The sequence below is a fragment of the Urocitellus parryii genome, chromosome 9, assembly GCF_045843805.1.
Source record: "Urocitellus parryii isolate mUroPar1 chromosome 9, mUroPar1.hap1, whole genome shotgun sequence".
In the NCBI taxonomy this organism is placed as follows: domain Eukaryota; kingdom Metazoa; phylum Chordata; class Mammalia; order Rodentia; family Sciuridae; genus Urocitellus; species Urocitellus parryii.
Genome location: NC_135539.1, coordinates 129,514,359 through 129,527,347, shown reverse-complemented (window position 1 = coordinate 129,527,347; position 12,989 = coordinate 129,514,359). Strand labels below are relative to the sequence as shown.

General features: G+C 33.9%; 1 protein-coding gene across 1 annotated transcript in view; it reads left to right on the top strand.

Annotated features, from left to right (window-relative positions):
- Positions 1-12,989, top strand: part of Hmcn1 (hemicentin 1) — a 392,095-nt gene that overhangs the window by 247,983 nt on the left and 131,123 nt on the right. Inside the window, exons 37-40 of the mRNA XM_026392850.2 lie at positions 7,528-7,629; positions 8,420-8,596; positions 9,248-9,399; positions 10,861-10,984. Of these exons, the coding sequence (XP_026248635.2) occupies positions 7,528-7,629; positions 8,420-8,596; positions 9,248-9,399; positions 10,861-10,984 (555 nt within the window). The remainder of the gene's footprint in view (positions 1-7,527; positions 7,630-8,419; positions 8,597-9,247; positions 9,400-10,860; positions 10,985-12,989) is intronic.

The window sequence follows — 12,989 nt, the reverse complement described above, 5'->3', positions numbered from 1 at the left end:
ATCAAATTCGATTCTTCCCTCCCTACCCTCCTTATTGTGTTTTAGCATCCACATATCAGAGAGAACATTCAACCTTTAATTTTGGGGGACTGGCTTATTTCAGTTAGCATGATAGTTTCCAGATCCATCCATTTACCAGCAAAATCATAAAGTCATATTTAAATGCTGAGTAATATTCCATTGTGTACATGTACCGCATTTTCTTTATCCATTCATCTATTGAAGGGCATCTAGGTTGGTTCCATAATTTTGCTATTGTGAATTGAGCTGCTACAAACATTGATGTGACTGTGTTAGTATACCATGCTGATTTTAAGTCTTCTGGGTATATACTGAGGAGTGGGATAACTGGGTCAAATGGCAGTTCTACTTCAAGTTTTCTAGGGAATCTCCCTGCTTTCCAGAGTGGTTGTACCAATTTGCAGTCCCACTAGCAACATAGGACATTCAGGATTTGTCTTTCTGTGCCTGACTTGTTTTACTTAATATAATGTCTCCCAGTTCAATCTGTGTTGCTGCAAATGACAGAATTTCATTCTACTTAATGTTGAATAATATTCTATTGTGTATATATACCACATTTTCTTTATCCATTAATCCATCAATGGAAACCAACACTGATGCCTCATCATTCTTATTGTGAGCTACTACAATAAACATTGCAAGTGCAGGTGATTCTTCAACATATTGATTTTATTTCCTTTGGATACATACCAAGTAGTGGGATTGCTGTATCATAGTGTAGCTCTAGTTCTAGTTTTTGAGAAATCTCCATACTGTATCCAAAATGTCTGTATGAATTTACATTCCCACCAACAGTGTTTGAGAGTTCTGCTTTCTCTGCATGCTCTCCAGCATATGTTTTTCTGATAATAGCCATTCTAACTGGAGTAAAACTATATTTTATTGTCATTTTGATTTGCATTTTTCTGATGTTAGGCATTTTTCATATAATTGTTGACCAGTTTTATAGCCTCTTCTGAGCAATGTATATTCAGGACATTTGCCTTCTTTTTTTGCTTTGTTAAAATTTGTTCTAATTAGTTATACATGACAGTAGAATGCATTTTGACACAAGGTACACAAATGGAGCACAACTTCTCATTCCTCTGGCTTTACATGGTGCAGAGTCACACCAGTAGTGTAACCATACATGTATATAGGGCAGTAATGTCTGTCTCATTCTACCAACCTTCCCATCCCCTTCCTTCACTCCCCTCTACATAATCCAGAGTTCCTTCATTCTTCCTTATCCCCTGCCCCAGTAAGGATTAGCATCTGCTTATCAGAGAAAACATTCTGGCTTTGGTTTATTGGGATTGGCTTATTTTACTTAGCATGATATTCTCTAATTCCATCCATTTACCTGCAAAAGCCATAATTTCATTGTTCTTTAAGGCTGAGTAATATTCCATTGGGTATAGGTACCACATTTTCTTTATCCATTCACCTGTCGAAGGGCATCTACATTGGTTCCATAGTTTTGCTATTGTGAATTGAGCTGCTATAAACATTGATGTGGCTGCATTACTGTAGTATGCTGATTTTAAGTCCTTTGGGTATGAACCAAGGAGTGGGACAGGTGCATCAAATGGTTGTCCCATTCCAAGTTTTCTGAGGAATCTCCATACTGCTTTCCATAATGGTTGTCCCAATTTGAAGTCCCACCAGCCATATATGAGTTCACCTTTTCCCCCACATCATCACCCACACTTACTATTGCTTATATTTTTAACAATTGCCATTCTAAATAGAGATGAAATCTTGGTAGCTTTAATTTGCATTTCTCTAATTGCTAGAGATGATGAACATTTTTTAATGTGTTTGTTGATCAGTTGTATTTCTTTTTCTGTGAAGTGTCTGTTTAATTCCTTAGCCCATTTATTGATTGGGCCATTTGTTTGTTTGTTTTGCCTGTTATTAAAATCGGATTGGTTTTATTTATTTACTTTTTACTGTTGAGTGGTTTGAGTTCTTTATATATTTTGGAAATCAATGCCATATTGGATCAATTGTTCCTAAGTACTTTTCCTGTCTGCCATCTCTTCATTCTGTTGATAATTTCTCATGCCATAGACAAGTTTTTACTGAAAGTTGAATATTGAAGTCTCCAACTTTTATTGTCAACTTGTCTGTTTTTCTCTTTGAGTCTGTTATTTTTCATTCTATTTATGCTGGGACTCTGTTGTTACATACAGTTACGTTTATAATGCTTCCTTGATGAATAGACTCTTTGTGACATTAAAAAACGTCCTACTTCTCTTGAAGCATATTTTTGTTTAGTATAGTCTCTTTATTTCCTTTTTGGTTACTATTTATATTATGTATCTTTTCCATCCTTTTGCTTTCAAGCATTTGTGTCTGAATCTGAAATGTTTCTCTTGTACACAACATAAAATTGGATCATGTTTTTTTTTTAATCCATTATTCCAGTTTCTGCCCTTTGATTGGAGTATTTAATCCATTTATACTCAGTATAGTTGTTGATATGATAGGATTGGGTCTGTAATTTGTTGGGTATTTTTATGTCTTATGCCATTTACTTGTTTTTCTGTTCCATCATTGCTATCTTTTTATGGTAAATAGGCATATTGGTGTGTACCATTTAATTTGCCTCTTTTCTTTACTATTTTTTAATATATTTTTAGTGGTTATTCTAAGGAACAGAATTAACATCTTTGTAAATAATAATGTAGGTTTCAATTAATATAAAGTTTTAGTAATATATAAAAATTTGGCTCCTTTTCCTCCTTTTGTCCTCTTATTGTTATGCAAATTCTTTTTTCATCATCTGTTCATCACCACAAATTTATAATTATTGATTTATGACATTGTCATTTAAATCAATAAGAGAAAAAAGTAAATTTATAATTATTGATTTATGACATTGTCATTTAAATCAATAAGAGAAAAAAGCAAAAAATTTTTACTGCCTTTTATACTTGTTGGTGTAGTTCCACCTTTCAGTGTTCCTTATCTCTTCATATGTTACTTATTGCTTCGTTCAGCCTGACAAACACCCTTTGGTATTTCTTATAGGACATGAGCTACCAATGAATACTTTCAACATTTTGTCTTTCTAGGAAAGTGTTAACTTATTCTTTATTGATTTTTAAAGGATAGATTTGCTGGGTATAGAATTCTTATTTGATGGTCATTTTCTTTCATGTTTTTTGGTGAGGTCCTTATTGAGTGTCCTTGTACATTATAAGTCACTTCTCTCTTGCTACTTTTAAGATTTTCTTCATCTTTGGTTTTGAACAGTTTGATTCTAATATCTTAGTGTGGATTTTATTTTTTTTTAAGTTTTTCCAACTGGGAATTTAACTTATTAATATGTGGGTTAATATCTTTTTTCAAGTTTAGGAAAATTTCAACTATTATTTATCTTTTGTTTCTGCACCTTTCTGTGTCTTCTCTTCTTCAGAATCCCCATTACACTTGATGGTGTCCCAAGTCTCAAAGAAACTGTCACTTTTCTTGATTCTTTTTCCTGGCTGCTTCTGAAATTAGATATTCTCAACTGAACTATCTTTAAATTCACCAATTCTGCTGAACATGGTAGGGCATGACTATAATCCCAGCAACTCAGAAGGCTGAAACAGAAGGATCACAAGTTCAAGACCAGCCTCAGTAACTTACGAGGCACTAAGCAACTTAGGAAGACACTGTCTTAAAATAAAAAAGAGAAAAAGGGCTGAGGATATGGCATGGTGGTAAAGTGCCCCTGGGTTAAATCTCCAGTAACAAGAAAATAAATTAAGTCATTGATTCTGCTTTCTTCCTGATCAGATATGGTATTGAGTCCAAGATTTCTATTTGGCTTCTTTTTTTAAATGATTTTTTAATAATTCCGTCTTTTGATTTGTACTCTAGTGAGACATTATTCTCATAATTTCATTGAGTTCTTTAGTCATGGTTTATGTAATTTGGTGAAACATATTTAAAATAGCTGATTTAAAGTCTTAGTCTAATAGTCTAATACCCTAATACCTAAGCTTCCTGATGGACAGTTTCTATTCTTCTTTTTCTGTGTATGTCATGTTCACTTCTTCCTTTATGTGTGTTATTTTTGTTTTTATTGAAAAGCAGAAATTGTAAGTAACATACATAAGGTGTCAATTCCCAGTCACAACTTCCCGTTTTGCCATGCTTTTTACTGTTATTGTTGCTGCTGGTCTTTGTTGTTGCTTCTTGTTTATTTAGTGATTGGGGAGAATATAAGCATCCTAAACCTGGAACCTGATAATATACGTTAGGCTGCATCTTCAAAGAATTTAAAGTAGCCAGTGAAATTAAGATTGTTAGTCAGCTGGCCTTAAAGTAGAGAGATTACCCCTAAATATCTTGATGAACCCAATGTAATAATCATAAGCATCCTTAAATGTGGAAGAGGGAGGCAGAATATCAGAGTGATATGTCCCTTAAGACTCCCCACCACAGACTAGATTTGAAGATGAAGAAAGTGACCACAAGTCAAGGAACGCAAATGGCCTGTGGAAGTTGGAAAAGGCAAGGAAACTGGTTCTCTTCTAGAAACTCCAAAAAGAAACTCAGCTGACACCTTGATTTTAACCCAATGAGGTTTTATTGGACTATGGACCTACAAAACTTTTAAGTTTTATTGTTTAAGCTTCCAAGTTTGGGGTAATTTATAATAGCAGCAATAGAAACTAATTATTGGTGGCTTCCCCAAAATTCCATAAAGTTCGTTTTTATGGACTTTAAAATATCCTCCAGTAAGAGGTTGTTTGTGCTGAGAGAACTCTTGAATCTGATTAAATAAAGGCAAATCCTGCAAATGAAGATTTTTAAAGAGAGGACTAAATAGCTCAAATTATAACAGTTCACTTAGAATGGTGCTTTTAAGTAGCCCCAATCCTATTCTGTTCTATCCAGTATCAGGTAGACTGCTTACACACACACACACACACACACACACACACACACACACACACACTGTGATTATGAAACCATTTGTTTTCAACTTTGGCTGGGCTAGGGCAACTTTGGATGGGCATGGGGTGAGTTAAACTATACAGAGGCATACTATTCTTAGTGGGGTTTAGCTGTTTTCTTTTTCCTTGAATAAGCAACTTCTTGGATTGGTGAAAAAGATAATTTTAACAATTTTTTTTTCAAGTGATCTTGCTTCCTTAATAGAAGAGCGGATGTTTCAAGACCTTACTCTGCCATTCTTTCTGAAATTCAGTCTTTTATTCTTTAAGTTCTCACGTGAGAAATAGCGAACCCCCTCTGTAGATCTTGTATTTCTTTTTCCCACCATAATGTCTCATTTCACAGCTGTGTCTGTGAAAGCCGCCAACCGAGCACTTCACCCCAGAGGCTTCAAGTGAGTTTTTAAATAACTGTTTTGAAAGAATGTGCCACAGGCTGGTTATTTCTCCCTTTGCAGGTGGAAAAGTCAGCCAGCCATATTTAAAGATTTATTTGTCCTTAGATACTGTTTTGGTGATCAAAATTCAGTGTATAAAACAGAAACATTTTAGGCACTTAAACAGGAAGGGTTAATATACGGAATTAAATGTATACAAGAGGAATATGCAGGCGTGAAGGAGGGTGGATTTGTGGGCTGTGTCTTCAGGAACAACTGTCAGATAAGAGATCTGACCTGCACAAATATCTACCTCTGAGGACAGACTTCATTTTAATCTTGTCAAAAAAACAACTTTGAATCTTATTGTGCTTTTGTTTGTTTTCTTTGGTCTTGTGTTTTGCTTATATTTTTATTATTTCTTTATTGATAGCCTCTTTTGGTTTATTAGTCTTTTTCTAGATTCTGGGTTGAATACTTAAACACTTATTTTAAAAATTTAGTCATTTTTAAAATGTTAATTAGGGTTTAGGATTTTCTGTACATACTGTACTGCTTTGGTGAAATCCTATAATATCAATCAATTTCACTCCAGTTTGTTTTTTTAAACTTATACCTTTATTTTTATTTTCATTTTATCTTTAGTGAGGATGTGTCCTATGTATATAGCTTTATACTTTTGTTATTGATTTCTATTCCTTCATTATATCTTTATGTGATTGTAAAATGCTGATATTTTTGTGGTATAATAGTCTATTTTGAATATTCCATTGGCATTTGAAAAGAATATATAATCTCTTTGGTAATAACAGATACACACAAACATGCATACACAATCTGAATGGTAAGTTTTATTTTTCAAATCCTTTGTGACTTTAGTTGTTTCATTATTCAATTTCTGAGACAGGCATATTGAACTAATTTTCCTTGCTTTTTAACAATTTTTACTTTGTTATTCAATGCATAAAACATTGCCATTAAAAAGGATTATTCATGAATTGCAACATTTGAACCAATGTAAAGCATATTGCTTTATCATTTTTAAAATTTTTCTTTTGTCTACCAATTTGTCAGAAATTGATGTCAAATTGTCGTCTGGATGTATCTTTGTTGGATTTTTCATCAAAATTCTTTTTGTGCTTTTTACCCACTTGGATTTTTTAATTAAAAAATTGTTAACACATCAGAGTTTTAAAAATCTTAATTTTAAAAAGATTTTCAAAGGTATATTAAATAAGGAGATGAATTCATTCACATCTATACTATTGATTTATGTATTTCATTTTTTCCCAACACCTTATTTAATTCTAATCATTTTCTGATGTGTTTGTTTCCTTTCTTTTCTGTTTTTTTTTGTAGATTAATGGATTAATTGATTGATTATACATGGATGGGTAATCTCTAGTGCATCAAATGACTTAAATTTAGCAAATCTTTAAAATGTATTTTTTCTGCAAACTTCAAATGCTAATTTTTATCTATGAGATCATTTCCAAGCAGACAAAACCTTTAGGTTCTTGTAAGTTTCTCATTCTGGTATCCTTCCCACACTCCTTGAGACACTGTTGAAAATACCCCCCAATGATGGTCCAGGTTGTTACTCCTTGTACCTTTGTCTGATAGACTTTCCACTTTCCTGTTTTCCAACTACACTAAATAACAGAGCACCATTATTAGCAATTGTTTAAAATTGGAAGCATTTTTTTCCTGTTTTAATTTTGTCAGAGAAAAGCCTGCTAAAAAAATAAACCCAAAATATCATTCCAACATTTTTTTTCTGAAATGATCTAAGATAGTATTAGCCAAGATAAAGTCAGATATTTTGAGACCTATTTATTTCTTCTCTATTGGAAGAGTTCAAATGAAGTAGATTGAGTATAGCTAAAGATAATTCACCATCAGACCAGACAGATTAATCGGAATTTTGAAAGTATTCATTTAATGTTCTTTGACTACACTCCTAATCTACAATCCTAAGGATTTTCTTATTGGAAAATAATGATCCAGAAAATCTATGAAGATTTTTTTTCTATCCTGTTCTTCAGTTCTACTTAATAGTATATTTTATTTTATTTTCAATGTCAGTGTATATATGAGAGAAAGAAAGGAAGAAATAAAATTATAATTTGCAGAGTAAGCAATTCAGTGTAAACAGCCCACTGATACCAATTACCCGATTGGACCTCTTGTAGAACCACCCAGCCTGGAAGACGCAGGGAAGATGCTCAATGAGACAGTGGTGGTGGACAACCCCATACAGCTGGAGTGTGAGGCTTCTGGGAATCCCTCGCCTGGTAGGTTGACTTTTGAACACTGTAATTTATTAACATTTTAAGATTTCTGGGATTGACTGAAATTGTTTATGAATGTAATGGACTAATTTCTGATTACTAATAAAAAGGCTATAGAATATGTTTCAAGAGTAAAACACTAGTAAGAATGTCATATGAATGATATTTTTGAATTTCATTGCTTTTAGTTGCATCAAATAATTGATCCACTTAATGTAGAAATTTGTAAATTGTCTTGTCCATATTGTGGCCACAAAAACCACAATTGAGTTTTATGTACATTCACGTTGAAAAGTATATTTTTAATTTTTAAAACTATATTAACAAAGCTTGACCAAATTGATTCTTAATCACAGTCATTCTCATGAGACTCTGGTTTTGTTTTGTATACATTCCCATCATGGATAGGTTCTTCATTTGGATCAATAGTACTATAAAATTTTGAAGCCAATAGTGTGTATGACTTGTGATTTTGATTAGATGTTTAGACAAAACTTTATAGGAAATACACAATAAAAAGAAATACAACAGGTTTAAACTTTGAAACAATATTGATATATTAGAGGCAATATAAAGAATATCTTCTTGTTAACATTTCAGAACCCATCTTGAAATTTGATGTTTTTCCTAACATTCTCTTAAAAATCAACCCTAAAAAATGTTTATTTAAATAGATGAAGCTCAAACAATAAGATTAAAGTCAAGCAAGTGTAGCTACTTCAATTAAGTTCCAACTTAGTATATTGAATTTTTTTTTAATTGACATAGACCTTTTCTGCCCTTCCCCTTTCAGTTATTACCTGGTACAAAGATAACCACCTACTCTCAGGCTCTCCCAGTATCACTTTCTTGAATAGAGGGCAAATCATCAATATTGAAAGTGCCCAGATCTCAGATGCTGGCATATATAAATGTGTGGCCATCAACTCTGCTGGAGCTACAGAATTATTTTACAGTCTACAAGTTCATGGTAAGTACTGCCTCTCCTGGATTCATCCAAGGCAAAGGAAGCATTCTGTAAAATTCTAGAGAAAATATTTCATGAAGTGTGTTATTTTCTTTTCTATTTAAGGACCCAGTGTTCTAAAACCAATAAACATTCTTAATCCTGGTGCCTATTAAAATGCTCAATTTTCACATGCTGCTCAACTTGTTTTAAATGAATTATTGAACTAGTCACTGATGTTCTAACAGAATCGTTAGTATTAAATGTTTCCAAGTTATCGTCTCTAATAAGGCTTTTCAAGAGGAGTTGGCAGTTAACACAGGATAGTGGATGCACGCACGCGCACACACACACACACACACACATCTGGAGATAGAAATAGAAAGCCACTCTATCATTAAAAACTGAGTTGCCAAACAAACGAATGAAACTTCCTTTTCTTCATCTGTAAAATGGAGTTATTGATACTTGCCCTATTTATCTCACAGGATGACTGTGATTCTCTTTCAAATAACAGATGAGGAAGAACTTACCAAAAACAAACATTCAAACAAAGCAAAATTTTAAAAAAATCAACCCATAAGAAGACATTAGTATGGGTATTGTGTATGGTTTTCATTCTTTTCTCATGACATACCCTGGGTTTGTTAACGTACTTGACTTTTATTTTTTCAGTTCCCCCATCAATTTCTGGTAGTAATAATATGGTGGCGGTGGTGGTTAACAATCTGGTGAGGCTGGAATGTGAATCCAGAGGGATACCTGCCCCAAGTCTGACCTGGTTGAAAGATGGGAGCCCTGTCTCCAGTTTTGCTGATGGAATCCAGGTAGCCTCTTTCATTTACTTAGATAAATCTACCACCCATGTATTCAATACAGGAAATACAAACATGTGAAGCTGTTGAAGAGATTTAGGGAAAAAGAATTAACAAATGTTATTTTAAGAAATTACACATAAGCACCCATAAATACCATGGACACACAATTGGGATATCTAAGCAATCTGTTGAAAGCTTAGTATTTCCAAGAGTTCCCCTGCCTCACATATAAGTATTATATTTTACCCATTTTTTAATATACCTATTCTTTTCTATCTGTCCCCAATTCTTACTCCTACCACAGTGATTGTTCATCAACAATAAAAACAGGAATTTTCTAGTAGAGTTTGTACCTAAATATCTAGAAATAATAATGAATCTGAGAACCAAATAGAATATGTATACTTGTATAAAAACATCAAAGAATAGAAGTAGAAAACTTAGAATGGAAACATGAGAAACACTTTGAGTCTCAGAAAAAAAATTAAGTGCATTATTTTATTAACTCAATGTTAAAAACGCAGAAACACACACAAGCATTTCTTCATTTGTGCTTCACTCTGTTTTCCTTTACAGATATTGCAATTTGTACAGATTAAGATTTTTTTGTCAACCATGCATTGAGCCAATCAGCACCATTTCTTCCAACAGTGCAGATGATCATTGCATTTTTTCTTAACCAATGAAGTATTTTTAAGTAAGACACACACACACACACACACACACACACTGTGTTTTGGGCTTACTGCTATTTCACATAATAGACCACAGGACAGTGTGAACATAACTTTTATATACACGGGGGAACCAAAAAATTTGTATGACTTGCTTTATTACAATATTTGCTTTATTGCAATAGAACCAAACCCAAAACATCTCTGAGGTATGCCTGTGTCTAATTTTATTTTGCCTAGCAGAGAACTTAGTTCTCCTAACCCTCATTTCTTCTGATATTTAAAAATATCTAACCTTTTAGAATTTGGAATCATTAGAAGATCATGAGTTAATGTCACTATTTAAGGGAACCATTGATCCATGGGATAAAAGGACAAAGAAGAGAGTTTGGGCTATGACTTTGTTCTTGACCATAACTTTTTGCTTATTTCTAAAAGAAAAATAAGGAGACTTAGCTCCTCTTATTTCCACTTCTCTTTGTTCCCTGTGTGTGTGTGTGTGTGTGTGTGTGTGTGTGTGTGTCTGTCTCTCTCTCTCAATTATGAATGGACTTTGACTTGTTCTTTATGCTGTACATTGACCTGCTTTCAATGATGATTACCCAGTTTGGTTCTCGTCTCTCACAGTCTTCCACTGAGAAGATGAGCAGGGGATTCTATTGCCCACTTTAAAATGTCCAAGTGAAAATTCTCCTAGTGGCAAATGCCCATTCATCAGCCTTAGAAAACAAGAGGGAAAGTACACCTACCATTCTCATGGGGCATGTTGATGATTTAGCTTTCTTTTCATTGGCAGGTTCTCTCTGGGGGTCGAATCTTAGCATTGACCAGAGCACAAATAAGTGATACAGGGAGATACACCTGTGTGGCAGTGAATGCTGCTGGGGAGAAGCAAAGAGACATTGACCTCAGAGTACATGGTGAGACCTGCTACTAATTATTTCTGCTCTGTGTAGATGTGTTTGGGTCTTGAGTTTGTCAGGGAAGTTGTTAAATATAAATATAAAAAACGATGAACAGAGGAACTATACTACCTGATGGACTCTTTCTGCTTTACACTTTTATTTATCCCTTTTAAAGTTCTGGGATATTGCAATATGCACATTCATCCTGGAGGGTGTGGTTTTATAGAGTGCTTTGAGGAACAGGACTGTGGATATCAGTTCTGCAATTGGGAAGACATAATCTTCTCACTAAAGCAAATACCTGCTCCAGTAGTTCTCATCATCTATTCTACACAGTCATTATTTTATTATTTTAAATGATATTTGCAGTCACTGTATTTTGTGACCAATACTATGTCCATAAATTCAAAGCTATTTGGGAAGCCAAAGTTAAACCAGATTTACATGTAGACAAAATTCAAGTGGTTTTCGTACCCACAATGTTGTCATGTGGTAGAGAAGGTAATACCTGGTTTCGTCACAACAGAAGTCCCCCAGAAGGACCTCCATTCATTGATGATGCCTGTCATTCCACATCTGTTGCAGACTTCATTCAGTGTCTTATATGCATTGTATTCCTTGGTTCATGGAATAATGAAATTGTTTCTGTGGCCCATTGTGGAGTATCTGCTTGATACAGGTCTAAACTCCTGCTTCCTTCCAAATAACTCATTTTTATTGGAAACACACACACACACACACACACACACACACACACACACACATCCAGAATACATATATATCCAGATCATGAGGATCATATGGAGTTTTCTTTGTAAATTTGACAAAAACAAATGTATCAAAAATAATTAATCACATATATTTTTGGTAAAAAAAAAAAGTCTATTCTTTCAACATTGATACCATATATTTGTTTAATACAAAAAATCCTAGGAGGCATGGGTATACTACCAAAGGACTCTGCATTGTCTTTTTTCCTATTGCTACTATAGTTGACATGGGTCTGCCTCCAGCCCCTGGATTTGCTGGTGTATTTTAGGTAACAGGTTTGTAATATCCAATCCCAGCGATTCTAATTCATTCACTGAATAGGGTCACTGTTATGCTTTCTTAAAACTAGGAGACTGCCTTTCTAAAATATCTTGAGAGAGAGAGATTTTAGAAAGGCAGTCTGTCACATACTTAGCCTGACGAGAAAGATCATCAGGCTAAGTATGTGACATAACAGCTCCTTCAGTCATTAGGCGGCTTCACAGCAGTTTTCATTGGGTCTTAGTCAACAGTGAAAATCTAGGTTCAACTTCTTCCATTTCTGCCCTGGCTAATGTCAAGGGTGGGCCTGGGAGATGGTGAAGAACTGTTATTTCCCAAGAATTAATAGAAACATTCATCACTATTCTTTATCAGTTTCTAAGGTACTTGTATCCCATCTCCTTGGACTAAAAACAAGGATCTTTTCTCTGGTATAAAAATAAAATAATTAAAAGAACTATAAAATTAAGATAGATTTTGATAGTTTCCAACCTATGTTCCATTAGCATTCTTTCTATACATTTTATTCTTATATTAGCATTCTCAGCAATCTTGAGTCTACTTGGATCCTAGTGAATGTTAATCTCCACTGGTAATTCCCCTTAGATTTATGTTGTAGAGTATGGGCATGGTAGGAGAAATACACAGTGTATAAAATAGTTTCCTATAAATGCAAGAATACTTATTTAAAGAATTTCTTCCTGGCTATAAATGATAAGATAGTGAAATAAGAGAATTGATTTTTTTTTAATATGTGTATTCTTGAAGCACCTCTTCTTTAAACCTAAGCTCAGAAAACCTTCTTATGGTGCTCACAGCGCTCAGCATCTCAGGAAGTGTAGCCTGGTGGCAATTCTGACTTTGGTAGTTATATTTGGTAGGTATAATGTGTAGAAAGAGTTACAAGTTCAGAGCATGCTCTTTCCTAAGCAGCATAACCCCAGCACAAAAGAGAGAAAACAGCTAAGGAAGCAGAAGACTTGTTTTC